Genomic DNA, 21,543 nt, shown 5'->3' with positions numbered 1-21,543 from the left:
CTTGCAATGTCCTGCACCTTCACACATACATTGCCCCCTTGTTTTTTTTTTAAATTAAAAAAAATTTGTAACATTTCCAGAGAGATCACAGGGCCTATGCAAAGGGCCTTAACATAGTGAAAACAAACAGTGGGAAAGAATAAACATGTTAACAAAACATTTCCCCTATCAACTCTGTTTGCCATGCCCCACGTGTTCAACTAAACTAACGTGGCTCTAACCCCCCCCCTCGGGTGCTGCTGCTATCGGTTTCCTACGCCACTCCCTGAGAGTCGACAGCGACTCTCTCCCTCAGGGGATCCCTCGACACTCCCCCCTTGCCCTTTAAGTCTCCTCTACTCCCCTTCCCGTCTGCCCCCCATAACCTCAGCCGCCCCCCGAGGCCTGACCTGCCAGGCCAGCCCCGCGCCTGGCCCTAGCCCGCTCCTCCTCCTACTCTCCCTGGTGCCCCCTGACCTACGCTAGCTACGCTGACCCCTGCCCTTGGCGCCTGTCTGTCTCCTGCCCGAGCACTCGGGCCCTCCCCTCACACACCAAGGACCCATTAACCTGACTGTATCTCCCCGTGGCCTTTCAAGTCCCCTAACCAACCCCTAGCCCATCTCCCTCTCCGAGGCCCCGATCTCCCGCCAAAAGGTACCAAGCGCGGGACCCCCTTTGCAGGGCCCTTCTCTCTACCCCCCCCCCACTCGATGCAATCTCCCACAATCACCCCACACAATGCGCCCTCCAGCCCCCGCTCTCTGTCCCGGCTGAAAACAATCTTTGATATAACATTACAGTACAGGATAATCTAACAAACTGCCACACAAAAGCTCTGAGAGCCCAGAGTCCCTTAGTTCAAGTCCAGCTTCTTCTTTCAAGAAAAAAAAAATCACTCCGAATCAGAGCAAGTTAGGTTAACAGACCGCCCGCCGCCACTGTACAGCACTGAAAAAACTAAGTGCCCTTTAGTTCAAGTCCAGTTTCTTTCCTTTGATAAAAGTCCAAACCTGCTCCGGTGTCTCAAAATAGTAGTGGAGTTCCTCAAATGTAACCCACAGCTTCGCAGGATACAGCATTCCAAACCTCACCTTTTTGTGGAGGGCTGCCTTTACCTTGCTGAATCCTGCACGCCTCTTGGCCAGCTCCGTTCCCAAGTCCTGGTAAATGCGCACCTCGCAATTCTCCCATCTGCTGCTCCTCTCCGCCTTGGCCCATCGCAGCACACGATCGCTGTCAGCAAGCCGCTGAAAGCGGACCACCAAGGCTCTCGGTCAGTCGCCCGTCCTGGGCTTCCTTGCGGAGGCCCCATCCAACTCTAGGGGTCGGGGAAGGCCTCCGGTCCCATCAGCGTCCCGAGCATACCCATCACGTATGCACCCACATCCGACCCCTCGCAGCCCTCGGGGAGGCCAACGATCCTCAAATTCTGCCTCCTGGCTCTATTCCCCAGCTCTTCAAGCTGCTCCTGCATCCTCCTCTGGTGGGCGTTCAGCTCTTCCACCTTGTGCTCCTGCTCCGCCACCGTGTCCGCCTGGCTGGAGAGCTTCCGCTCGACCTCCCTGAGCGCCTTCTCCTGGATCGCCTGCGACTCGACCATTCGGTCCATTACTGCCCTCATCGGGTCCAACGTGTCCCTCTTCAATTCAGCGAAGCAGTTCTTAATATGCTCCATCTGCTGCTCCCTTGGCCAGTGAGCCTCCGCTCCCTGGTCCCTGCTGTAGTATTGGGTGCTCTGAGGTACAGATGAACCAACACGGTTGTATTTGGTACAACGCTGTTTTATTTCAACTTGTTATTTACAGTTCTGTCTTGATACTCTGCACATGGTGACTCCCTGTGTGTGATGTTAATCAGGTCCTGTCCTTGTCCTGGTCTCCAGATCTACTGGCCACCAGGTGTCGTGTTTCTTCTCTTATACTGTCTCTGTCCTTGTCTATGATTGGTTGTCGTGTTGTGTGTGCGCTGATTTGTCTGTTGGTGTGTCTATCATGATGTGTGTGTTTGAATATCATGACACCTGCCGTCCGCCATGTTTTGCCGCCCGGCCTGGGGACCCCGCTGCTCCCGCTTTGAGCCCTGCCACTCCACTCGACCACTTCTGGTCCAGCTGCTCATACCTGGGGGGGGGGGGGGGAGCCTCTTCCCTATCGTCTACCCAACCTACCAGGTCGCAGGTCCCGCAGAAGTCCGTTTAACAGGTCCGCTTGCCCATCGCGAGCGGGAGCGATCCGACCTGCGACCTGCTTCCTCGAGGGCGCTACCGGAAGTCCGCCCCCTTGTTTTCTAATGGGTCGTACTCTTTCCCTGGTTAACCTCTTCCCCTTAATGTATTTATAGAATATCTTGGGGTTCTATCTAATCTTTTTCGCAAGTCCTTTTTCATGCCCTCTTTTTGCTCTTCTAATTTCTTTCTTAAGTTCCCTCTTGCGCTTCCTAAATTCCTCTAGGGCTGCAGTTGAATTTCTCCCTTTGGACTTGCTTTTCCCTTCTTCCTTATCCTATCCTGCATTGTCCAAATCATCCAGGATTCCCTGAACTTATTGCTCCTACATTTCCCCCTATAGGGAACATGTTGGACCTGTACTCTCCCCATTTCCTTTTTGAATGCCTTCCACTGCTCCGCTGTAGATTTTCCCGCAAGAAGCTGTTCCCAGTCAACCTTGGCTAGATTCTGCCTTATTTTAATAAAATCAGCCTTCCCCAATCCAGATCTGTCTTATGCAGGTTATCTTTTTCCTTGCCCTTAACAAACTTGAACTGTACCGTGTTGTGGTCGCTATCACTAAAATGCTCCCCCACTGCCACATTGAAAACTTATCCGGCTTTGTTTCCCAGAACCAGATCCAGCGCTGCTCCATCTCTTGTTGGGCCTTCTACATATTGATACGAAAAAAAACCCTGAATACCTTTCATGAAAGCCGCCCCCTCTAAACCCTTTACAGCACGATTATCCCAATTTATGTTGGGAAAGTTGAAATGCCACAGTATAATTACCCGATTATTATTCTTACACACTTCCATGAATTGTGTACATATCAGCTGCTTTATTTCCCACTGGAATTTTTTAGGGAGGTGGATGGCTTTCCTTAGAACCTCACAAGAAACTTTGTGCCTCCTTCAACTCTGAGCTTTCCCCTTCCTTAATTGTAAACAAACACCCAACCCCCCCACTACTGCTGACCTGACTCTGGGGACCTCTTCAGTGGGTCCACCTACAACCCACATTCCCACTCTCACCTCTGAAGGTCCCAGTGGCTCCACTGTTGGGGAGCCTAAAACCAGGAGGTCACAGTATCAGCTGTTAAGGACTGGGAAAAGGAGAAATTTCTTGACTCGGAGAATTGTGAATCTTCGGAATTCGCAATGCATAAGATCTGTGGGTGTTCAGTTTTTTTTAAATTTAAAGTACCCAATTAATTTTTTTTTCCGGTTAAGGGGAAATTTAGCATGGTCAACCCACCTACCAGGTACACCTTTTGGTTTGTGGGAGTGAGACGTGTCATGTTCTGTCGACTGGCCGATAAGAATGATTTTTGTTTGTAGCTTTGTTTAAATTTTATTTGTTTATTTATTTAAATTTAGAGTACCCAATTCATATTTTTCCAATTAAGGGGCAATTTAGCGCTGCCAATCCACCTACCCTGCCCATATTTGGGTTGTGGGGGTGAAACCCACGCAATCACAGGGAGAATGTGCAAACTCCACACGGACAGTGACGCAGAGCCGCGATCGAAACTGGGACCTCGGCGCCGTGAGGCATCAGTGCTAACCACTGCGCGACTGTGCTGCCCTCAGTCGATAGGAATGATGAACTACAGGACAGTTTTATTATGAAACAACTGCGTGATAAAGATAACTGGGATAAATAAAATAATAAACTACTAACATTAACTAACTATTATAGAGCTACGTCTATCCTCCAACACAATTTACTCCCAACTCCCCAGACACAGGGGCACTTGGTGGGTTTGCACTGCCACCTAGTGGTCGGAGGTCATGTATAATATGATCTACAGAATTACTTTATGCGTATCATCACAAGACCCATGCACGAGTGAAACTCCACACGGACAGTGACCTGGGGCTGGGATCGTACCCGTGTCCTCGGTGCCCTGAGGCAGCAGTGCTAACCACTGGGACACCGTGCCACCCACTGTGGATGTTCAGTTGATGAATACATTCAGGATCGAGATCGGTAGATTTCTGGACACTCAAGGAATCTCGGGATAGGGAGATGGGATGGGAAGGTGGAGTTAAGGTAGAAGATCTGACTTGATTTTATTGAATGGCCGAGCAAACTCGAGGAGCTGAAAGTCACATTGGTGCCTCTATTTCCTATATTACTGGCACCTTGATGATGAGGCAGGCTTGCTCGACCAGATGGTATATTCCTGCTGATCAATTTGTTGTGATGGTTTATATCATATGTGTCGACTCCAGTGATTTTGAACAGTGGTCAGCTCAATGTAAGATATAGGAGCAGAGTGTAAACAATGCTCTGTGTGATCTGACCACTGTGCGTTTGATGGCTGTCGCTGTTTGTCAATTCACTTGTTTTCAGAAACTCTGGATTTTTTTCCCCCTTCTTTTAAAAACAAATAGACGAAAGGGAGGACGAATTGATGGTGCAGTGGTTCAAACTGATCCATGAAAAACAGTTGCTGATGAGACGGGAATCGGAGCTCGTTCACATGTGAGTAGAAAGTGAGCGGGGGAAGGGTGAAGACAGGACTGTAGATCATTTCAATACTATACTCTGTACCTGGCATCCTGCCTTCCAAACCCTCCCCTCACTCCCTTCCCAATTCTCCCACCCCTTCCTCCCTTCACAATCCTCTCTGGCTTCCCAAACTTTCCTACCTGCCTTCCCAACTCTCTCCCTGCCTCCCTCTCTCCCCTCCATCTTCACGCTTGAAAAATCAGAGCTGCTTTTAGAACTGAGTGAATTATTAGACCATTTGAAAATCTGACGGGATGGAAGGGACCGGAGAAACCCGCAGTTGGTGCAAACCCTGTGCTTTTCATTTCATTTTATTTTGTTGACAGATCAAAGCAACAGATTTTGGAGGACCGTCAGTGTCAGATTGACCAGGAGTTACGAGCATTGATGGAAAAATCAGGTCAGTGTAGAAACCATTTTTGAGAAGAATGTCCTGTCTGAAGTATAACAGATTCAGAATATCTGTGAAGACCACTCTGTCCTTCAATTGGGCACTTCACAGTCTTCCGGACCCAACATTGGCTGAAATTTCCCAGCCCCTCCCCCCACCCTGGCCCTGAGGATACCGCGGTGGTGAGCTTTTAACCACGGGTGGGTTATCCTAGTTCCACTGAAGTCAATGACAATTTTCATGGCTCAGTGGCCCACCCACTGGGGAACCAGCTGCAGAGGTGTGTGATTTGGCGGGGCCGGAAGATTCCGCCGGCAGGAAGGCCTGGAAAATCCCGCCCATTGAGTTTAACCATTTCAAATCATAACCACTACTCCCATGTTTTCGGGTAACCCGATACTGATGGTCGTTTTGTTGTTGCCATTCACACCTCCTCTGAATCCCTGAGGATACTGAGGTGGTGAGCTCAGTACAAAATTGCATAGTTCAGTCTAACTGCTCCCCCACTTTCACTGCCACCATCCCGCCCCCCCACCTGCAACACCCCTGATCTTTTTCTCTGGCTTTGTACTTGCTCATAAAGTCACATTTATAACTTTTTTCAGTTCTGTTGATAGGTCGATTATTTGCAATGTTAGAAAGGGAGTTCTTGTTGAAGATCGGCCATGATTTCTTGTTGCAGGCTCGAGGGTTTGTGTGGCCTACCTTTGACCTTGTTTCTTATGTCCTCTGTTTTGCCCCTGTGCAGACGGTGTTTTTAAAAAAAAAAAAAATTTTTATTAGGGTATTTGTAAGTTTTTATAATAATAACAATAACAATGACATAAACATGGTATAATAAACATTTCCACCCCCATCCCAATCTTCACACATTCCAATCATAAAAGTGCAGACGGTGTTGACCTGCTCAGTGTTTCCAGAACTTTCTACTTTATTAACTATAAAGTATCGTTGCCTTGTTGGATGACAGATGCTCCCAGAGCATTGGCCTTCTGTCCCAGAGCTGAATGTTCAGCGATCATGAACAGTGGAAACTGTCCCTGACGAGAAACTGCTCCAACCTGATTAACCTGCCCAATAGCAGGCTGTAGCAGAGGGCCTGGGTTCTTTTTAAGGCCCTCACTGCAAGGCCAGCTCACCCAGCCTGGCCAGATTGAAGGTGTTTGGCCATTTCTCCAAATAAAGCTACGTGTTGGATTAGGGGAATCTTTTGAAGGAAATCAGTTCCCAGTGGAGTTGCTCCTTTAAACTTTCCTCCTGTTTGTCTGCAATCCTGCTCAAGTGACTTGCACTCTGTAAAAAATAATATTAGAGATTCAGATCCATCAGTCGTCTAAATGCAGGTGATAGTTCTTCACAGTTGTAGTAAAAATAAAAATGGTTCCCAGGAAGTAAACTAAAAACCAATCAATAATCAACCATTTGGATTTATATACAACACCTTTAACAGAAGAAAACATCCCTAAGTCCTTCACTGAAGTGTTATCCAAGAAAATTTGACCCCGGGCCATATAAGGAGACATTTGGACAGGTGTTTAAAAGATTTCTATGTTTGTACATCCTGATGTGTTGCCATTGCAGAGGACACAAAAACTGATGGAGATCGGGCTCGTGAAATGGAGTTAATACAAGACTTACTGAGAACAGTGGAGGGCAGGAACGACATCATCGACACACTGGATGAGGACAGAGTGAGGTATGAGATAACCCAGAACTAGGAAATGTCTATTCACCTTTCTGTGGAGAAACTGTTTAGCCAGAGTATGATTGCAGGGAATGCCTGACTTTTCCCTTCGTGCCAGGATCAGAATAGTGGAATTATGGGATCTGGAATAAGGTCAGTACGCGCTGCGATTCTGTCCGTTTATGATTGATCCCGACTCTATTTACCTATTATATTCCTCTATCTGTCCTGCCTCCAGCTGCATCCAATATTATCTTGATCTTACTCAGACTATTTACTTCAACAACCTCCTGTATTAACTTCTGCCATTACTCTATATTTGGTTGAGAGATTTCATTGCCTATCATAGAATTTACAGTGCAGAAGGATGCCATTCGGCCCATCGAGCCTGCACCGGCTCTTGGAAAGAGCACCCTACCCAAGGTCCACACCTCCACCCTATCCCCATAACCCCACTCAACACTCAGGGCAATTTTGGACACTAAGGGCAATTTATCATGGCCAATCCACCTAACCTGCACATCTTTGGACTGTGGGAGGAAACCGGAGCACCCGGAGGAAACCCACGCGCACACGGGGAGGATGTGCAGACTCCGCACAGACAGTGACCCAAGCCGGAATCGAACCTGGGACCCTGGAGCTGTGAAGCAATTGTGCTAGCCACAATGCTACCGTGCTGCCCCAATCTGGTTGAAAATTTTCAATTTCCTGAATTTTTTCTTTCAAACTTGTGTTTCAATTCATGAGCAATTTGGATTTAACTGTTTTCAAATCCTCTCATAATCAGATCATAGAATTTACAGTGCAGAAGGTATCCATTTGGCCCATCAAAATTGCACCGGCTCCTGTAAAGAGAACCCTACCTATGCCCACACCTTCACCTTAACCCTGTAACCCAGTATCCCTACCTAACCATTTTGGACACAAAGGGCAATTTTCTTTTAAAAAATAGAGTACTCAATTCATCTTTTCCAATTAAGCAGCAATTTAGTGTGGCCAATTCACCTACCTGTAGTGATCTGCATCACTGTATATACACAAGGGGTTAATGTATATACACTATAACTAATTAACCGCTGGAGGGAGCACTAGAGATGTATAAATAAGCAGACGAAAGCCAGGAGGTGACTCTTCACAGGAATGGCAGCTAGTGAGCACGACACAGGCAGACAGCTCTCATGTAACATCTAGTATAAGCTCTGGAGAGAGAACAAACTTACGCAATAAAGCATTTACTTCAACTGGAAGACTACAAGCTTTGTTCAGACATAAGAAATAATATATGGTATCAGGATTGGCATCAGAACGCTTACTAGAAGATTACACAAGATGCAGACATAGGAAGATCGAAAAGAAAAGAAAACTCGTACCAGACATTTGACGTGGGGTGACTTCGCTGATTCGATGGAACTCCACTGCAGCTGGAAACCACCAGTAATTTAAGTCATAACTGGAAAATTTTTAAACAAATGTTTGAAATATATATCATAGCTAATGATTTGGGCACAGCCTCTGAAGAAACAAAAATAGCCCTGCTACTCGCAGGACATGAAGCTAGAGACATCTATAACTGCTTTAATTACTTGAAAGGTGAAGACAACACCAAATTAGAAGTAATACTTAAAAAATTTGAAGATCACTGTAACACCAGTAACAATGCTGCTTTAAGACATTAAATGCTTGGAGACCAAATTGCACAGAGAATGAATGATGCGAAACTCAAACAATCCTTATCAGAATGATGGAAATCGCGATTGAAAAGTGCAGATCGCAAGAAAAAAAATAACATTCAGTTTTTATCAAGAAAGAATACCGAAAAAGTTCTTCTCCACGGGTCTAAAGAAGTTAAAATGGTGTCTGACCACATTTTAAACTGCCCGGGGAACAAAAGACGCAAATCTGGTTCTGCGCAAGCGCAGGAAACCGCAGCCGCGCATGCGCAGTTGAAAATAGCCGTTTTGTGCGAAGACCATTCTTGCGCATGCGCAATCGAAGAAAGATGTTTTGAACGCAAGTCGCGCATGCGCAGTTGAAGAAAAAGCGCACAGTAAAGGAAAATCGTTTTACACATCCGCAATCGATTGCTACGCATGAGTCAGAAGACTCAAACCACGCCTACTTAAAGGGAAAATGCCCGAAAATCACAAACAAGACTCTTCAAGGCACAAAACCCAAAAATTCAACCTCAAAAGGCGCAACCTTGCCTGAGCTTCTACCAGCAGTTGAAAATAACTTCCGCAGCACCCCACACCACCCCTAGCAACATGCAGCATTAAAGATGAAGAGCAAATTAACAAATCCGAAGCCAAAGAAGTTGCTGTGTTAATTAACAATGAAGAGAACAATAACACATCCGAAACAACAGAAGATGATTTGTTTATCAAAGAATACTACTCAGACATGGTTGACTTGTTCGGATATGATCTTAAAAGCATCAGCAACACGGTTGAGACGCTCAACACAACTCTACTCATGGTAGATGAGTCCAATACCATGATGCAATGGCAGATCGTTGAAAACGACGCCACACAAAGAGTACTGACCGACTCTATTGAGAGTGCACAGATCGACTCCACAAAGAGAACACTGCACGACTCCACACAGAGAGCGATGAAAGACTCCAGAGAGAGAGTGACGCAAGCCTCCAAAGAGAGCTCGTTGACAGACTCCAGGATGGAAGCAATTAAAGACTCCAGAGCGATAACCATGCACGAAGAAGACTATGAAGGTCTATCCACCTTATTTGAGCAACCAGAAGCAGACAATGAAAGTTTACCCAGCTCATTTGAACATCAAGAAGACGATGAATGTCCAACCACTGTATATACGAATATTGACACAGTGATCACAATCAGCATACACGATGTGCAAGATCACAGTGAGACTGACAGATCTCAGCTCGTCTGTACAGAAGCACTCAACAATCAAAGTAAAACTACTCTTGAGTCCAGTGAGACTGCATCAATCAACACCTCATCCACTCTTGACAACCCACAAGAAACTGAAATCTTTATTTCGTTGACTCCAGAAGAGGAGCACCAAGAGATCAACGAGGAAGCAAATCGAGCAGAAATGACTCCAGAAGAGGAGCACCAAGGAATCAAAGAGCAATCACATAAACCACAAATGACTGATGTCACCAGGATCAATGCAACATCAGATCATTCTCACAATCCTCATGTCGAAACGCTCAATGAAACATCGGGGCGGAATTCTCCAGCAATTGGCGGGATGGCCCGACGCCAGCGCCAAGAATGGCGCGAACCACTCAGGCATCGTGCCACCCGGAAGTTGCGGAATCCTCCGCACTCCCGGGTGCTAGGCCGGCGGCGGAGGGGTTGGCGCTGCGCCAACCGGTGCCGAAGTTGGCGCATGCGCAGAACCGCCGGCGCGGAGCCCTACAGAGGCCGGCGCGGAAGGAAGGAGTGCCCCCACGGTACAGGCCGACCCGCAGATTGGTGGGCCCCGATCGCAGGCCAGGTCACCGTGGGTGCCCCCCCCGGGGCCGGATCCCCCGCGCCACCCCCGAGGATTGCACTAGACGGCCTACCAGCCAGGTCCCGCCATGTCCATTTCACGCCGGCGGGACTGGTCAGGAACTGACGGCTGCTCGGACTATCAGGGCCCGGAGAATTGCCGGGGGGTCCGCTGCCAATGGCCCCCGACCGGCGTGGCGTAAATCCCGCCCCCGCCCAAAAAACGGCACCGGAGAATACGGCAGCCGGCGCCGGAGCAGCGGGACGGGATTCACGCTGCCCCCCAGGGATTCTCCGACCCGGCGGGAGGTCGGAGAATCGCACCCAGATACCACAAAGGACACTGATACCAATAACTCTGAGAATGACTCAAATCATCCACACAGATCAGTCATTGAGCGAAACTAGAACAATAACAGAAACAACTAAAACAACAAGAAGCACAACAAAAACAAGAACAACAACGAAAACAACAAAAACAAGAACAACAACGAAAACAACAAAAACAACAACAAGAAGAACAATGAAAACAACAAGAACAACAACGGAAATCACAAAAACAACAACACAAAGCACAACGAGAACAACGAAAACAAACACAATGACAGAAACAACAAAAACAACAACAATGAAACAACGACCTGTACAACATGGTACAACTCTGCACATGAAGGACAATGACAGTCCAAAACAATGACAAGAGTACAAACATACCATGGCATGAGAAAGAATCTCACAAATTCATATTTGCTCATGAACAAATGCAATGTAGCCGGTGAATGCCGGGAAAGGCCTCCATGGGCCTCCCGACAGCCTACGTGCCTCCCGGGATTCTCCGAAGTCCTGCAGGACGTCGGAGACGGAACTTCGTCCCAAATGGGCGGGACCGAATGCCACTCGCAGATCTAGGTCACAAACCTACTTACGACCTACCTGCATGGGATCCACCAGACTCCCTTGATTCTTTAGCCTCTCAGCGAGGCTGCAGCTGGGTGCCGATCAGTGCTGGTCCAAACGTGGACCAGGTGGAACAGCAGCCGGGGGTCTTCTGGGCCATTGGAGACCCCAGGGTGCTCAGGGTAAATGCAGAGTTGCTCCCTGGCCGTCCCCTTGCAACGTGGGCACCTTGGCACTGCCACCCTGGCACTCCCAAAGTGCCTGGATGGCACTGGCAACCCAGCTGGAGCACATACTGGCTGACAGTGCAAGATGCCCCAGTGCCAGGGTGGCACTGCCAGGGGTAATGGGGCGAGGGGGGCCATGTCCATGATATGAGGGTGGAGGGGGAGGGTTTGAAGTGTAGGGGCCGGGAGACCCCCAGGGACCCAATAGTGGGGTGTTCTGACTTGGGGGTGTGGGGTAGTGTCCATGTGTGTGTGTGTGTGTGTGTGTGTGTGTGTGTGTGGGGGGGGGGGTGACATTGGCCATGGGTGGGGGGTGTCCGGGGCCCACAAGCTCACTGAGAGATTGGGTCACCCTTTCAAAATGGCGGCCCAATTTCTGAGTTCAGCTCCCCAGTGCTAAAAAAAAGTCTAAATAATAATAATCTTTATTAGTGTCACAAGTAGGCTTACATTAACACTGCAATCATAGAATCATTGAATTTACAGTGCAGAAGGAGGCCATTCGGCCATCGGGTCTGCACCAGCCCTTGGAAAGAGCACCCCACTTAAGCCCACACATTCCGCCCTATCCCTGTAAACCAGTAACACACCAAACCTTTTTTTTGGACACTAAGGGGCAATTTATCATGGCCAGTCGACCTAACTTGCACATCTTTGGACTGTGGGAGGAAACCGGAGCGCGCGGAGGAAACCCACGCAGACACGGGGAGAACTTGTAGACTCCGCACAGACAGTGACCGAAGCCGGGAATCGAACCTGAGATCCTGGAGCTGTGAAGCAACTGTGCTAACCACTGTGCTACCATGCTGCAGTGAAGTTACTGTGAAAATCCCCTAGTAGCCACACTCCGGCGCCTGTTCGGGTACACTGAGGGAGAATTCAGAATGTCCAATCTACCTAACAAGCACGACTTTTGAGACGTGTGGGAGGAAACCGGAGCACCCGGAGGAAACCCACACAAGTGTCGGTTCAACCGGTGAGGAACTCACCAAGGCCCCAAAAAGTGACTAAGTGTCATTGGCTAGCGGTGGGGAACTCGCCGACAGAGCCAGCGCGAAACTCCCTGAAAAACCCGCCACAAATTAACTTACGGTCTGTACTTTGCCTGTTGCAAACAGCTGAAGGAATGTGTTGTTTGATACAATTCATCAGTTGTTAGAACCTACGGCCTACATATCTGCCATCGCACCGGCATAGAAATTCATATATCACAATCCTCATTTGTGTGATAGGCAAAGTATCTTTTGCACATACAGGGCCCTGTTCTTTGTAGACAGAAAGAACATGTCCACGCATTGCTCCTATTCCGACTAAACAAAACCTTGAGGATCAGCCATTCCCTGGTTCATTCCCCATGGCAACGCCTTGGCAATTAGAGACAATCTACCTGGTTTGAATTTGAACAAAAGCAATTAACTGTGCTCTACTGCTTTCTCCATGTCAACGACTCTACTAATCAGGGTCGACTTGCCAACCAATCAGTACTTTCTCTTCATGCAATATAAATTGTCTTTACTGTTGGTTTATTTTGAGTAGCTGTCCTGACGAGTGCAAAACAAAAAGCTTCGGCAAACCATTTTTTATTCAGCAATACCCAAATTGGATACTATCACACAACTAGATTTATGGAAGCTTGATATAGAAATTGTAAGCCATTTGTTATTTTCTTTTTATGAGGAATCCATAAAAAATATTGACACTTGTAAATAAAATACATTACTGCTATCTATTTGCTTGTTCATATTCAATAAATTTGTTTGTCAGTTAAAGCCTACAATGAGGTTTGTAAAGAAGACATAGTTAAAGTAACTGCAAACTAATTAGGGGTGACATGAGCATTTCTCTTGACTCAGCGAGCTGTTGTGATCTGAAATGTACTATCAGAAGGGATGGTGCAGGCAGGTTTCCTAACTTTCAAAAGGGAATTTTGTATATATTTGCAGGAGAAAGTTTTTCAGGGCGATGAGGAAAGAAAAGGGGAGTGGGACTATTGGGTGAACCTTCCATGGCCTCATCCTGTGAGTGTGAGTCTATGCACATGATCCAGTGATGGCATTGGTTAAGCCTAGCAACCACATGAAATGAAAAAGGGTTTGCTTATCATTATCCTGGGTCAGCTATCAAGTTTAATGGGAGTTAAGATACTCAAGGATGCCAAGACTGACCAGAGAATAGTCTAAACATCTGAGGGACCGCAAGTGGGGTGCAGATGTGTCACTTTCCACAGCAGAAGGGAAAAGTTCCAACAGGACTGCTAGTTCTGTTAAAATACAGAATAGGTGGGGTTATGTGGTTATCTGGATAGGGTGGGAGAGTGGGCCTAGATAGGGTGCTCTTTCGGAGGACAGGTGCAGACCCGATGGGCCAAATGGCCTCCTTTAGCCTGTAGTAATTTTTTGAGACTATTGCTCTGAGACGTCAGGTGCCCTTGATAAACATCTGCATTATTGTACGTAAGATTGTACTCTTGAGGGGAATAGTTTGGTTATAAGGCTTTATGTAGTTGAAGGAATGTAATTATGGTAAATGGCTTTTTATGGATGAAATGTTTCTGTCTAGTGAAGTCTGCTATAGATACTTAGAACTTTGCTTTATAGAATTTTATTTTAATCCCATGTCTGCATGGGTCCTGAGTTCCATCCATTGCGGATACTGGGTGAGTTGGCATGGTGGATGTAAGGGCAATGGTTGATGGGTGGGGCTATGGACTGGCATGAGTTGCGACTAAGTTGGCATTGGGTCTTTAATGGGCCACCGAGGGTGCTTGTGTGGGCATCGGTTGGCATGGTGGGTTTGAGGGGTTTTGGGGTGGGTACAGGGCAGAGGTTGCATGGGTTAGTTTGAATGGGAATGTGTGTGGGGTGCTCAGTGGGCATGAGAGGTAAAGGCTAAAGGAATATTTTATGTTTTCTTTTTCTTTAACAATCTGAGAAATATCTTACAATAAGATATGTTGTCTGCCATTACAGCACCTGTCCAGGATATGTGCAGATACCTGTGTCTGCACACGCCTGTCAGTGTATGGGGACGCCTGTCAGTGTGTGGAGACGCCTGTCAATCTGTGGGGTCTCCTGTCAGTGTGTGGGGACGCCTGTCAGTGTGTGGGGACGCCTGTCAGTGTGTGGGGACGCCTGTCAGTGTGTGGGGACGCCTGTCAGTATGTGGGGACGCCTGTCAGTGTGTGGGGACGCCTGTCAGTGTATGGGTACGCCTGTCACTGTGTGGGGACGCCTGTCAGTGTGAGGGGACGCCTGTCAGTGTGCGGGGACGCCTGTCAGTGTGCGGGGACGCCTGTCAGTGTGCGGGGACGCCTGTCAGTGTGCGGGGACGCCTGTCAGTGTGCGGGGACGCCTGTCAGTGTGCGGGGACGCCTGTCAGTGTGCGGGGACGCCTGTCAGTGTGCGGGGACGCCTGTCAGTGTGCGGGGACGCCTGTCAGTGTGCGGGGACGCCTGTCAGTGTGCGGGGACGCCTGTCAGTATGCGGGGACTCCTGTCTGTGCATGGCCACCTGTCTGCACATGGGTGTCTTTGCATCAGCGCCTGTCTGCGCATGAGTGTCTGTGCGCGGGAACCTGTCTGCACATGGGTGTCTGTGCGCGGGAACCTGTCTGCACGTGGGTGTCTGTTATGTATCAGCGCCTGTCTGCGCATGAGTTTCTGTGCATGGCCACCTGTCTGCGCATGAGTGTCTGTGCGCGGGAACCTGTCTGCACATGGGTGTCTGTGCGCGGGAGCCTGTCTGCACATGGGTGTCTGTTATGTATCAGCGCCTGTCTGCGCATGGGTTTCTGTGCGCGGGCACCTGTCTGCGCATGAGTGTCTGTGCGCGGGAACCTGTCTGCACATGGGTGTCTGTTATGTATCAGCGCCTGTCTGCGCATGAGTGTCTGTGCATGGCCACCTGTCTGCTCATGAGTGTCTGTGCGCGGGAACCTGTCTGCACATGGGTGTCTTTGCATCAGCGCCTGCCTGCGCATGAGTGTCTGTGCACGGGCACCTGTCTGCACATGGGTGTCTATACATCAGCGCCTGTCTGCGCATGAGTGTCTGTGCATGGGCACCTGTCTACACATGGGTGTCTATGCATCAGCGCCTGTCTGCACATGAGTGACTGTGCGCGGGCACCTGTCTGCACATGGGTGTCTGTTATGCGCAGACAGGCGCTGATGCATGAGTGTCTGTGTGTGGGAACCTGTCTGCACATGTGTCTGTTATGCATCGGCGCCTGTCTGCGCATGAGTGTCTGTGCGCGGGTACCTGTCTGCACATGGGTGTCTGTGCATGGGCACCTGTCTGCGCATGAGTGTCTGTGCATGGGCACCTGTCTGCACATGAGTGTCTGTGCATGGCCACCTGTCTGCGCATGAGTGTCTGTGCGCGGGAACCTGTCTGCACATGGGTGTCTGTTATGTATCAGCGCCTGTCTGCGCATGAGTGTCTGTGCGCGGGCACCTGTCTGCGCATGAGTGTCTGTGCGCGGGAACCTGTCTGCACATGGGTGTCTGTTATGTATCAGCGCCTGTCTGCGCATGAGTGTCTGTGCGCGGGCACCTGTCTGCGCATGAGTGTCTGTGCGCGGGAACCTGTCTGCACATGGGTGTCTGTTATGTATCAGCGCCTGTCTGCGCATGAGTTTCTGTGCGCGGGCACCTGTCTGCACATGAGTGTCTGTGCATGGCCACCTGTCTGCCCATGAGTGTCTGTGCGCGGGAACCTGTCTGCACATGGGTGTCTTTGCATCAGCGCCTGCCTGCGCATGAGTGACTGTGCGCGGGCACCTGTCTGCACATGGGTGTCTGTTATGCATCAGCGCCTGTCTGCGCATGAGTGTCTGAGCGCGAGCACCTATCTGCACATGGGTGTCTATACATCAGCGCCTGTCTGCGCATGAGTGTCTGTGCATGGGCATCTGTCTACACATGGGTGTCTATGCATCAGCGCCTGTCTGCGCATGAGTGACTGTGCGCGGGCACCTGTCTGCACATGGGTGTCTGTTATGCATCAGCGCCTGTCTGCGCATGAGTGTCTGTGTGTGGGAACCTGTCTGCACATGTGTCTGTTATGCATCGGCGCCTGTCTGCGCATGAGTGTCTGTGCGCGGGCACCTGTCTGCACATGGGTGTCTGTGCATGGGCACCTGTCTGCACATGGGTGTCTGTGCGCGGGAACCTGTCTGCACATGGGTGTCTTTGCATCAGCGCCTGCCTGCGCATGAGTGTCTGTGCACGGGCACCTGTCTGCACATGAGTGTCTATACATCAGCGCCTGTCTGCACACGAGTGTCTGTGCATGGGCACCTGTCTACACATGGGTGTCTATGCATCAGCGCCTGTCTGCGCATGAGTGTCTGCGCATGGGCACCTGTCTACACATGGGTGTCTATGCATCAGCGCCTGTCTGCGCATGAGTGTCTGTGTGCGGGCACCTGTCTGCACATGGGTGTCTGTGCATGGGCACCTGTCTGCACATGGGTGTCTGTGCATGGGCACCTGTCTGCGCATGAGTGTCTGTGCATTGGCACCTGTCTGCACATGAGTGTCTGTGCATGGCCACCTGTCTGCGCATGAGTGTCTGTGCGCGGGAACCTGTCTGCACATGGGTGATGGTTATGTATCAGCGCCTGTCTGCGCATGAGTTTCTGTGCGCGGGCACCTGTCTGCACATGAGTGTCTGTGCATGGCCACCTGTCTGCCCATGAGTGTCTGTGCGCGGGAACCTGTCTGCACATGGGTGTCTTTGCATCAGCGCCTGCCTGCGCATGAGTGTCTGTGCACGGGCACCTGTCTGCACATGAGTGTCTATGCATCAGCGCCTGTCTGCACATGAGTGTCTGTGCATGGGCACCTGTCTACACATGGGTGTCTATGCATCAGCGCCTGTCTGCGCATGAGTGTCTGTGCGTGGGAACCTGTCTGCACATGTGTCTGTTATGCATCGGCGCCTGTCTGCGCATGAGTGTCTGTGTGCGGGCACCTGTCTGCACATGGGTGTCTGTGCATGGCCACCTGTCTGCGCATGAATGTCTGTGCGCGGGAACCTGTCTGCACATGGGTGTCTGTTATGTATCAGCGCCTGTATGCGCATGAGTTTCTGTGCGCGGGCACCTGTCTGCACATGAGTGTCTGTGCATGGCCACCTGTCTGCCCATGAGTGTCTGTGCGCGGGAACCTGTCTGCACATGGGTGTCTTTGCATCAGCGCCTGCCTGCGCATGAGTGTCTGAGCGCGAGCACCTGTCTGCACATGTGTGTCTATACATCAGCGCCTGTCTGCGCATGAGTGTCTGTGCATGGGCACCTGTCTACACATGGGTGTCTATGCATCAGCGCCTGTCTGCGCATGAGTGTCTGTGCGCGGGCACCTGTCTGCACATGGGTGTCTGTTATGCATCAGCGCCTGTCTGCGCATGAGTGTCTGTGCGTGGGAACCTGTCTGCACATGAGTGTCTGTTATGCATCGGCGTCTGACTGCGCATGAGTGTCTGTGCGCGGGCACCTGTCTGCACATGGGTGTCTGTGCATGGGCACCTGTCTGCGCATGGGTGTCTGTGCGCGGACACCTGTCTGCACATGGGTGTCTATACATCAGCGCCTGTCTGCGCATGAGTGTCTGTGCATCAGCGCCTGTCTGCGCATGAGTGACTGTGCGCGGGCACCTGTCTGCACATGGGTGTCTGTTATGCATCAGCGCCTGTCTGCGCATGAGTGTCTGTGTGTGGGAACCTGTCTGCACATGTGTCTGTTATGCATCGGCGCCTGTCTGCGCATGAGTGTCTGTGCGCGGGCACCTGTCTGCACATGGGTGTCTGTGCATGGGCACCTGTCTGCACATGGGTGTCTGTGCGCGGGAACCTGTCTGCACATGGGTGTCTTTGCATCAGCGCCTGCCTGCGCATGAGTGTCTGTGCACGGGCACCTGTCTGCACATGAATGTCTATACATCAGCGCCTGTCTGCACATGAGTGTCTGTGCATGGGCACCTGTCTACACATGGGTGTCTATGCATCAGCGCCTGTCTGCGCATGAGTGTCTGCGCATGGGCACCTGTCTACACATGGGTGTCTATGCATCAGCGCCTGTCTGCGCATGAGTGTCTGTGTGCGGGCACCTGTCTGCACATGGGTGTCTGTGCATGGGCACCTGTCTGCACATGGGTGTCTGTGCATGGGCACCTGTCTGCGCATGAGTGTCTGTGCATTGGCACCTGTCTGCACATGAGTGTCTATGCATCAGCGCCTGTCTGCGCATGAGTGTCTGTGTGCGGGCACCTGTCTGCACATGGGTGTCTGTGCATGGGCACCTGTCTGCACATGAGTGTCTATGCATCAGCGCCTGTCTGCGCATGAGTGTCTGTGCATGGCCACCTGTCTGCGCATGAGTGTCTGTGCGCGGGAACCTGTCTGCACATGGGTGTCTGTTATGTATCAGCGCCTGTCTGCGCATGAGTTTCTGTGCGCGGGCACCTGTCTGCACATGAGTGTCTGTGCATGGCCACCTGTCTGCCCATGAGTGTCTGTGCGCGGGAACCTGTCTGCACATGGGTGTCTTTGCATGGGCACCTGTCTGCACATGGGTGTCTGTGCATGGGCACCTGTCTGCGCATGAGTGTCTGTGCATTGGCACCTGTCTGCACATGAGTGTCTGTGCATGGCCACCTGTCTGCGCATGAGTGTCTGTGCATGGGCACCTGTCTACACATGGGTGTCTATGCATCAGCGCCTGTCTGCGCATGAGTGTCTGTGCATGGGCACCTGTCTACACATGGGTGTCTATGCATCAGCGCCTGTCTGCGCATGAGTGTCTGCGCATGGGCACCTGTCTACACATGGGTGTCTATGCATCAGCGCCTGTCTGCGCATGAGTGTCTGTGTGCGGGCACCTGTCTGCACATGGGTGTCTGTGCATGGGCACCTGTCTGCACATGGGTGTCTGTGCATGGGCACCTGTCTGCGCATGAGTGTCTGTGCATTGGCACCTGTCTGCACATGAGTGTCTGTGCATGGCCACCTGTCTGCGCATGAGTGTCTGTGCGCGGGCACCTGTCTGCACATGAGTGTCTGTGCATGGCCACCTGTCTGCCCATGAGTGTCTGTGCGCGGGAACCTGTCTGCACATGGGTGTCTTTGCATCAACGCCTGCCTGCGCATGAGTGTCTGTGCACGGGCACCTGTCTGCACATGAGTGTCTATACATCAGCGCCTGTCTGCACATGAGTGTCTGCGCATGGGCACCTGTCTACACATGGGTGTCTATGCATCAGCGCCTGTCTGCGCATGAGTGTCTGTGTGCGGGCACCTGTCTGCACATGGGTGTCTGTGCATGGGCACCTGTCTGCACATGGGTGTCTGTGCATGGGCACCTGTCTGCGCATGAGTGTCTGTGCGCGGGAACCTGTCTGCACATGGGTGTCTGTGCGCGGGAACCTGTCTGCACATGGGTGTCTTTGCATCAGCGCCTGCCTGCGCATGAGTGTCTGTGCACGGGCACCTGTCTGCACATGAGTGTCTATGCATCAGCGCCTGTCTGCACATGAGTGTCTGTGCATGGGCACCTGTCTACACATGGGTGTCTATGCATCAGCGCCTGTCTGCGCATGAGTGTCTGTGCGTGGGAACCTGTCTGCACATGTGTCTGTTATGCATCGGCGCCTGTCTGCGCATGAGTGTCTGTGTGCGGGCACCTGTCTGCACATGGGTGTCTGTGCATGGCCACCTGTCTGCGCATGAATGTCTGTGCGCGGGAACCTGTCTGCACATGGGTGTCTGTTATGTATCAGCGCCTGTATGCGCATGAGTTTCTGTGCGCGGGCACCTGTCTGCACATGAGTGTCTGTGCATGGCCACCTGTCTGCCCATGAGTGTCTGTGCGCGGGAACCTGTCTGCACATGGGTGTCTTTGCATCAGCGCCTGCCTGTGCATGAGTGTCTGAGCGCGAGCACCTGTCTGCACATGTGTGTCTATACATCAGCGCCTGTCTGCGCATGAGTGTCTGTGCATGGGCACCTGTCTACACATGGGTGTCTATGCATCAGCGCCTGTCTGCGCATGAGTGTCTGTGCGCGGGCACCTGTCTGCACATGGGTGTCTGTTATGCATCAGCGCCTGTCTGCGCATGAGTGTCTGTGCGTGGGAACCTGTCTGCACATGAGTGTCTGTTATGCATCGGCGTCTGTCTGCGCATGAGTGTCTGTGCGCGGGCACCTGTCTGCACATGGGTGTCTGTGCATGGGCACCTGTCTGCGCATGGGTGTCTGTGCGCGGACACCTGTCTGCACATGGGTGTCTATACATCAGCGCCTGTCTGCGCATGAGTGTCTGTGCATCAGCGCCTGTCTGCGCATGAGTGTCTGTGCATGGGCACCTGTCTACACATGGGTGTCTATGCATCAGCACCTGTCTGCGCATGAGTGTCTGTGCGCGGGTACCTGTCTGCACATGGGTGTCTGTGCGCGGGTACCTGTCTGCGCATGGGTGTCTGTGCATGGGCACCTGTCTGCACATGGGTGTCTATGCATTAGCGCCTGTCTGCGCATGGATGTCTGTTCGTCTGTGTCCACCTGGCTGTCTATCTGTGCGCACTTGTCTGCACGCATCTTTCTATGTATGTAGTGAGGCATAGAAAGGATGGCACTGAGTGGAAGCCAGGTACCTCCTTACAGGATGGTGGTGGGGACAGTCTAAGTGAGAGGCTCTAATCAGCAGTATTTCTTTTCCATATTAATTTGAATTTATTCTCTGATGGTAAATTATACGGAGTTGGCCAAACACACAACTAAACACATGACATACAGGCTTTCACGATAATCTTTAACAGGCCAAATGCAGTGCTTCAGTCTTTAGCAGGAACTGTTGGGAGGATCCTCACTGACAGTTGGTCTTGCCAGTGTGATGGAGCGAGGGCAGGACCTATGGACGTTGCCGATCATTGCCTGGTGTGGTGGTCTGGAGGAGTGTACTCGCCCTCCTTCCATCAGCTTTACCTTTTGATTCTGATATCATTCAGCCTCTTTCTCAATTTCTGATGGTGCAAACATTCACCGAAACCGCCCATTGAACAATGAGCGAGGGTGTGTATAGAGGAACTGGCAGCTGGGGCATATCTACCACTTTGACAAAGAGATTGTGTAAAGTTGAGGAAAATAACTCTGTGACGCATTCTCTCTT

At 50.8% G+C, this 21,543-nt stretch overlaps 1 protein-coding gene across 1 annotated transcript in view; it reads left to right on the top strand.

Annotated features, from left to right (window-relative positions):
- The window catches only part of micall2a (mical-like 2a), a 165,238-nt gene that overhangs the window by 141,111 nt on the left and 2,584 nt on the right, over positions 1 to 21,543 (top strand). Inside the window, exons 11-13 of the mRNA XM_072481020.1 lie at positions 4,588 to 4,678; positions 5,032 to 5,105; positions 6,678 to 6,792. Coding sequence (XP_072337121.1) covers positions 4,588 to 4,678; positions 5,032 to 5,105; positions 6,678 to 6,792 — 280 coding nt within the window. The remainder of the gene's footprint in view (positions 1 to 4,587; positions 4,679 to 5,031; positions 5,106 to 6,677; positions 6,793 to 21,543) is intronic.

The sequence above is a fragment of the Scyliorhinus torazame genome, chromosome 17, assembly GCF_047496885.1.
Source record: "Scyliorhinus torazame isolate Kashiwa2021f chromosome 17, sScyTor2.1, whole genome shotgun sequence".
Lineage (NCBI taxonomy): Eukaryota > Metazoa > Chordata > Chondrichthyes > Carcharhiniformes > Scyliorhinidae > Scyliorhinus > Scyliorhinus torazame.
The sequence above is the reverse complement of the archived record's forward strand: the minus strand, read 5'-3'. Positions and strand labels throughout refer to the sequence as shown.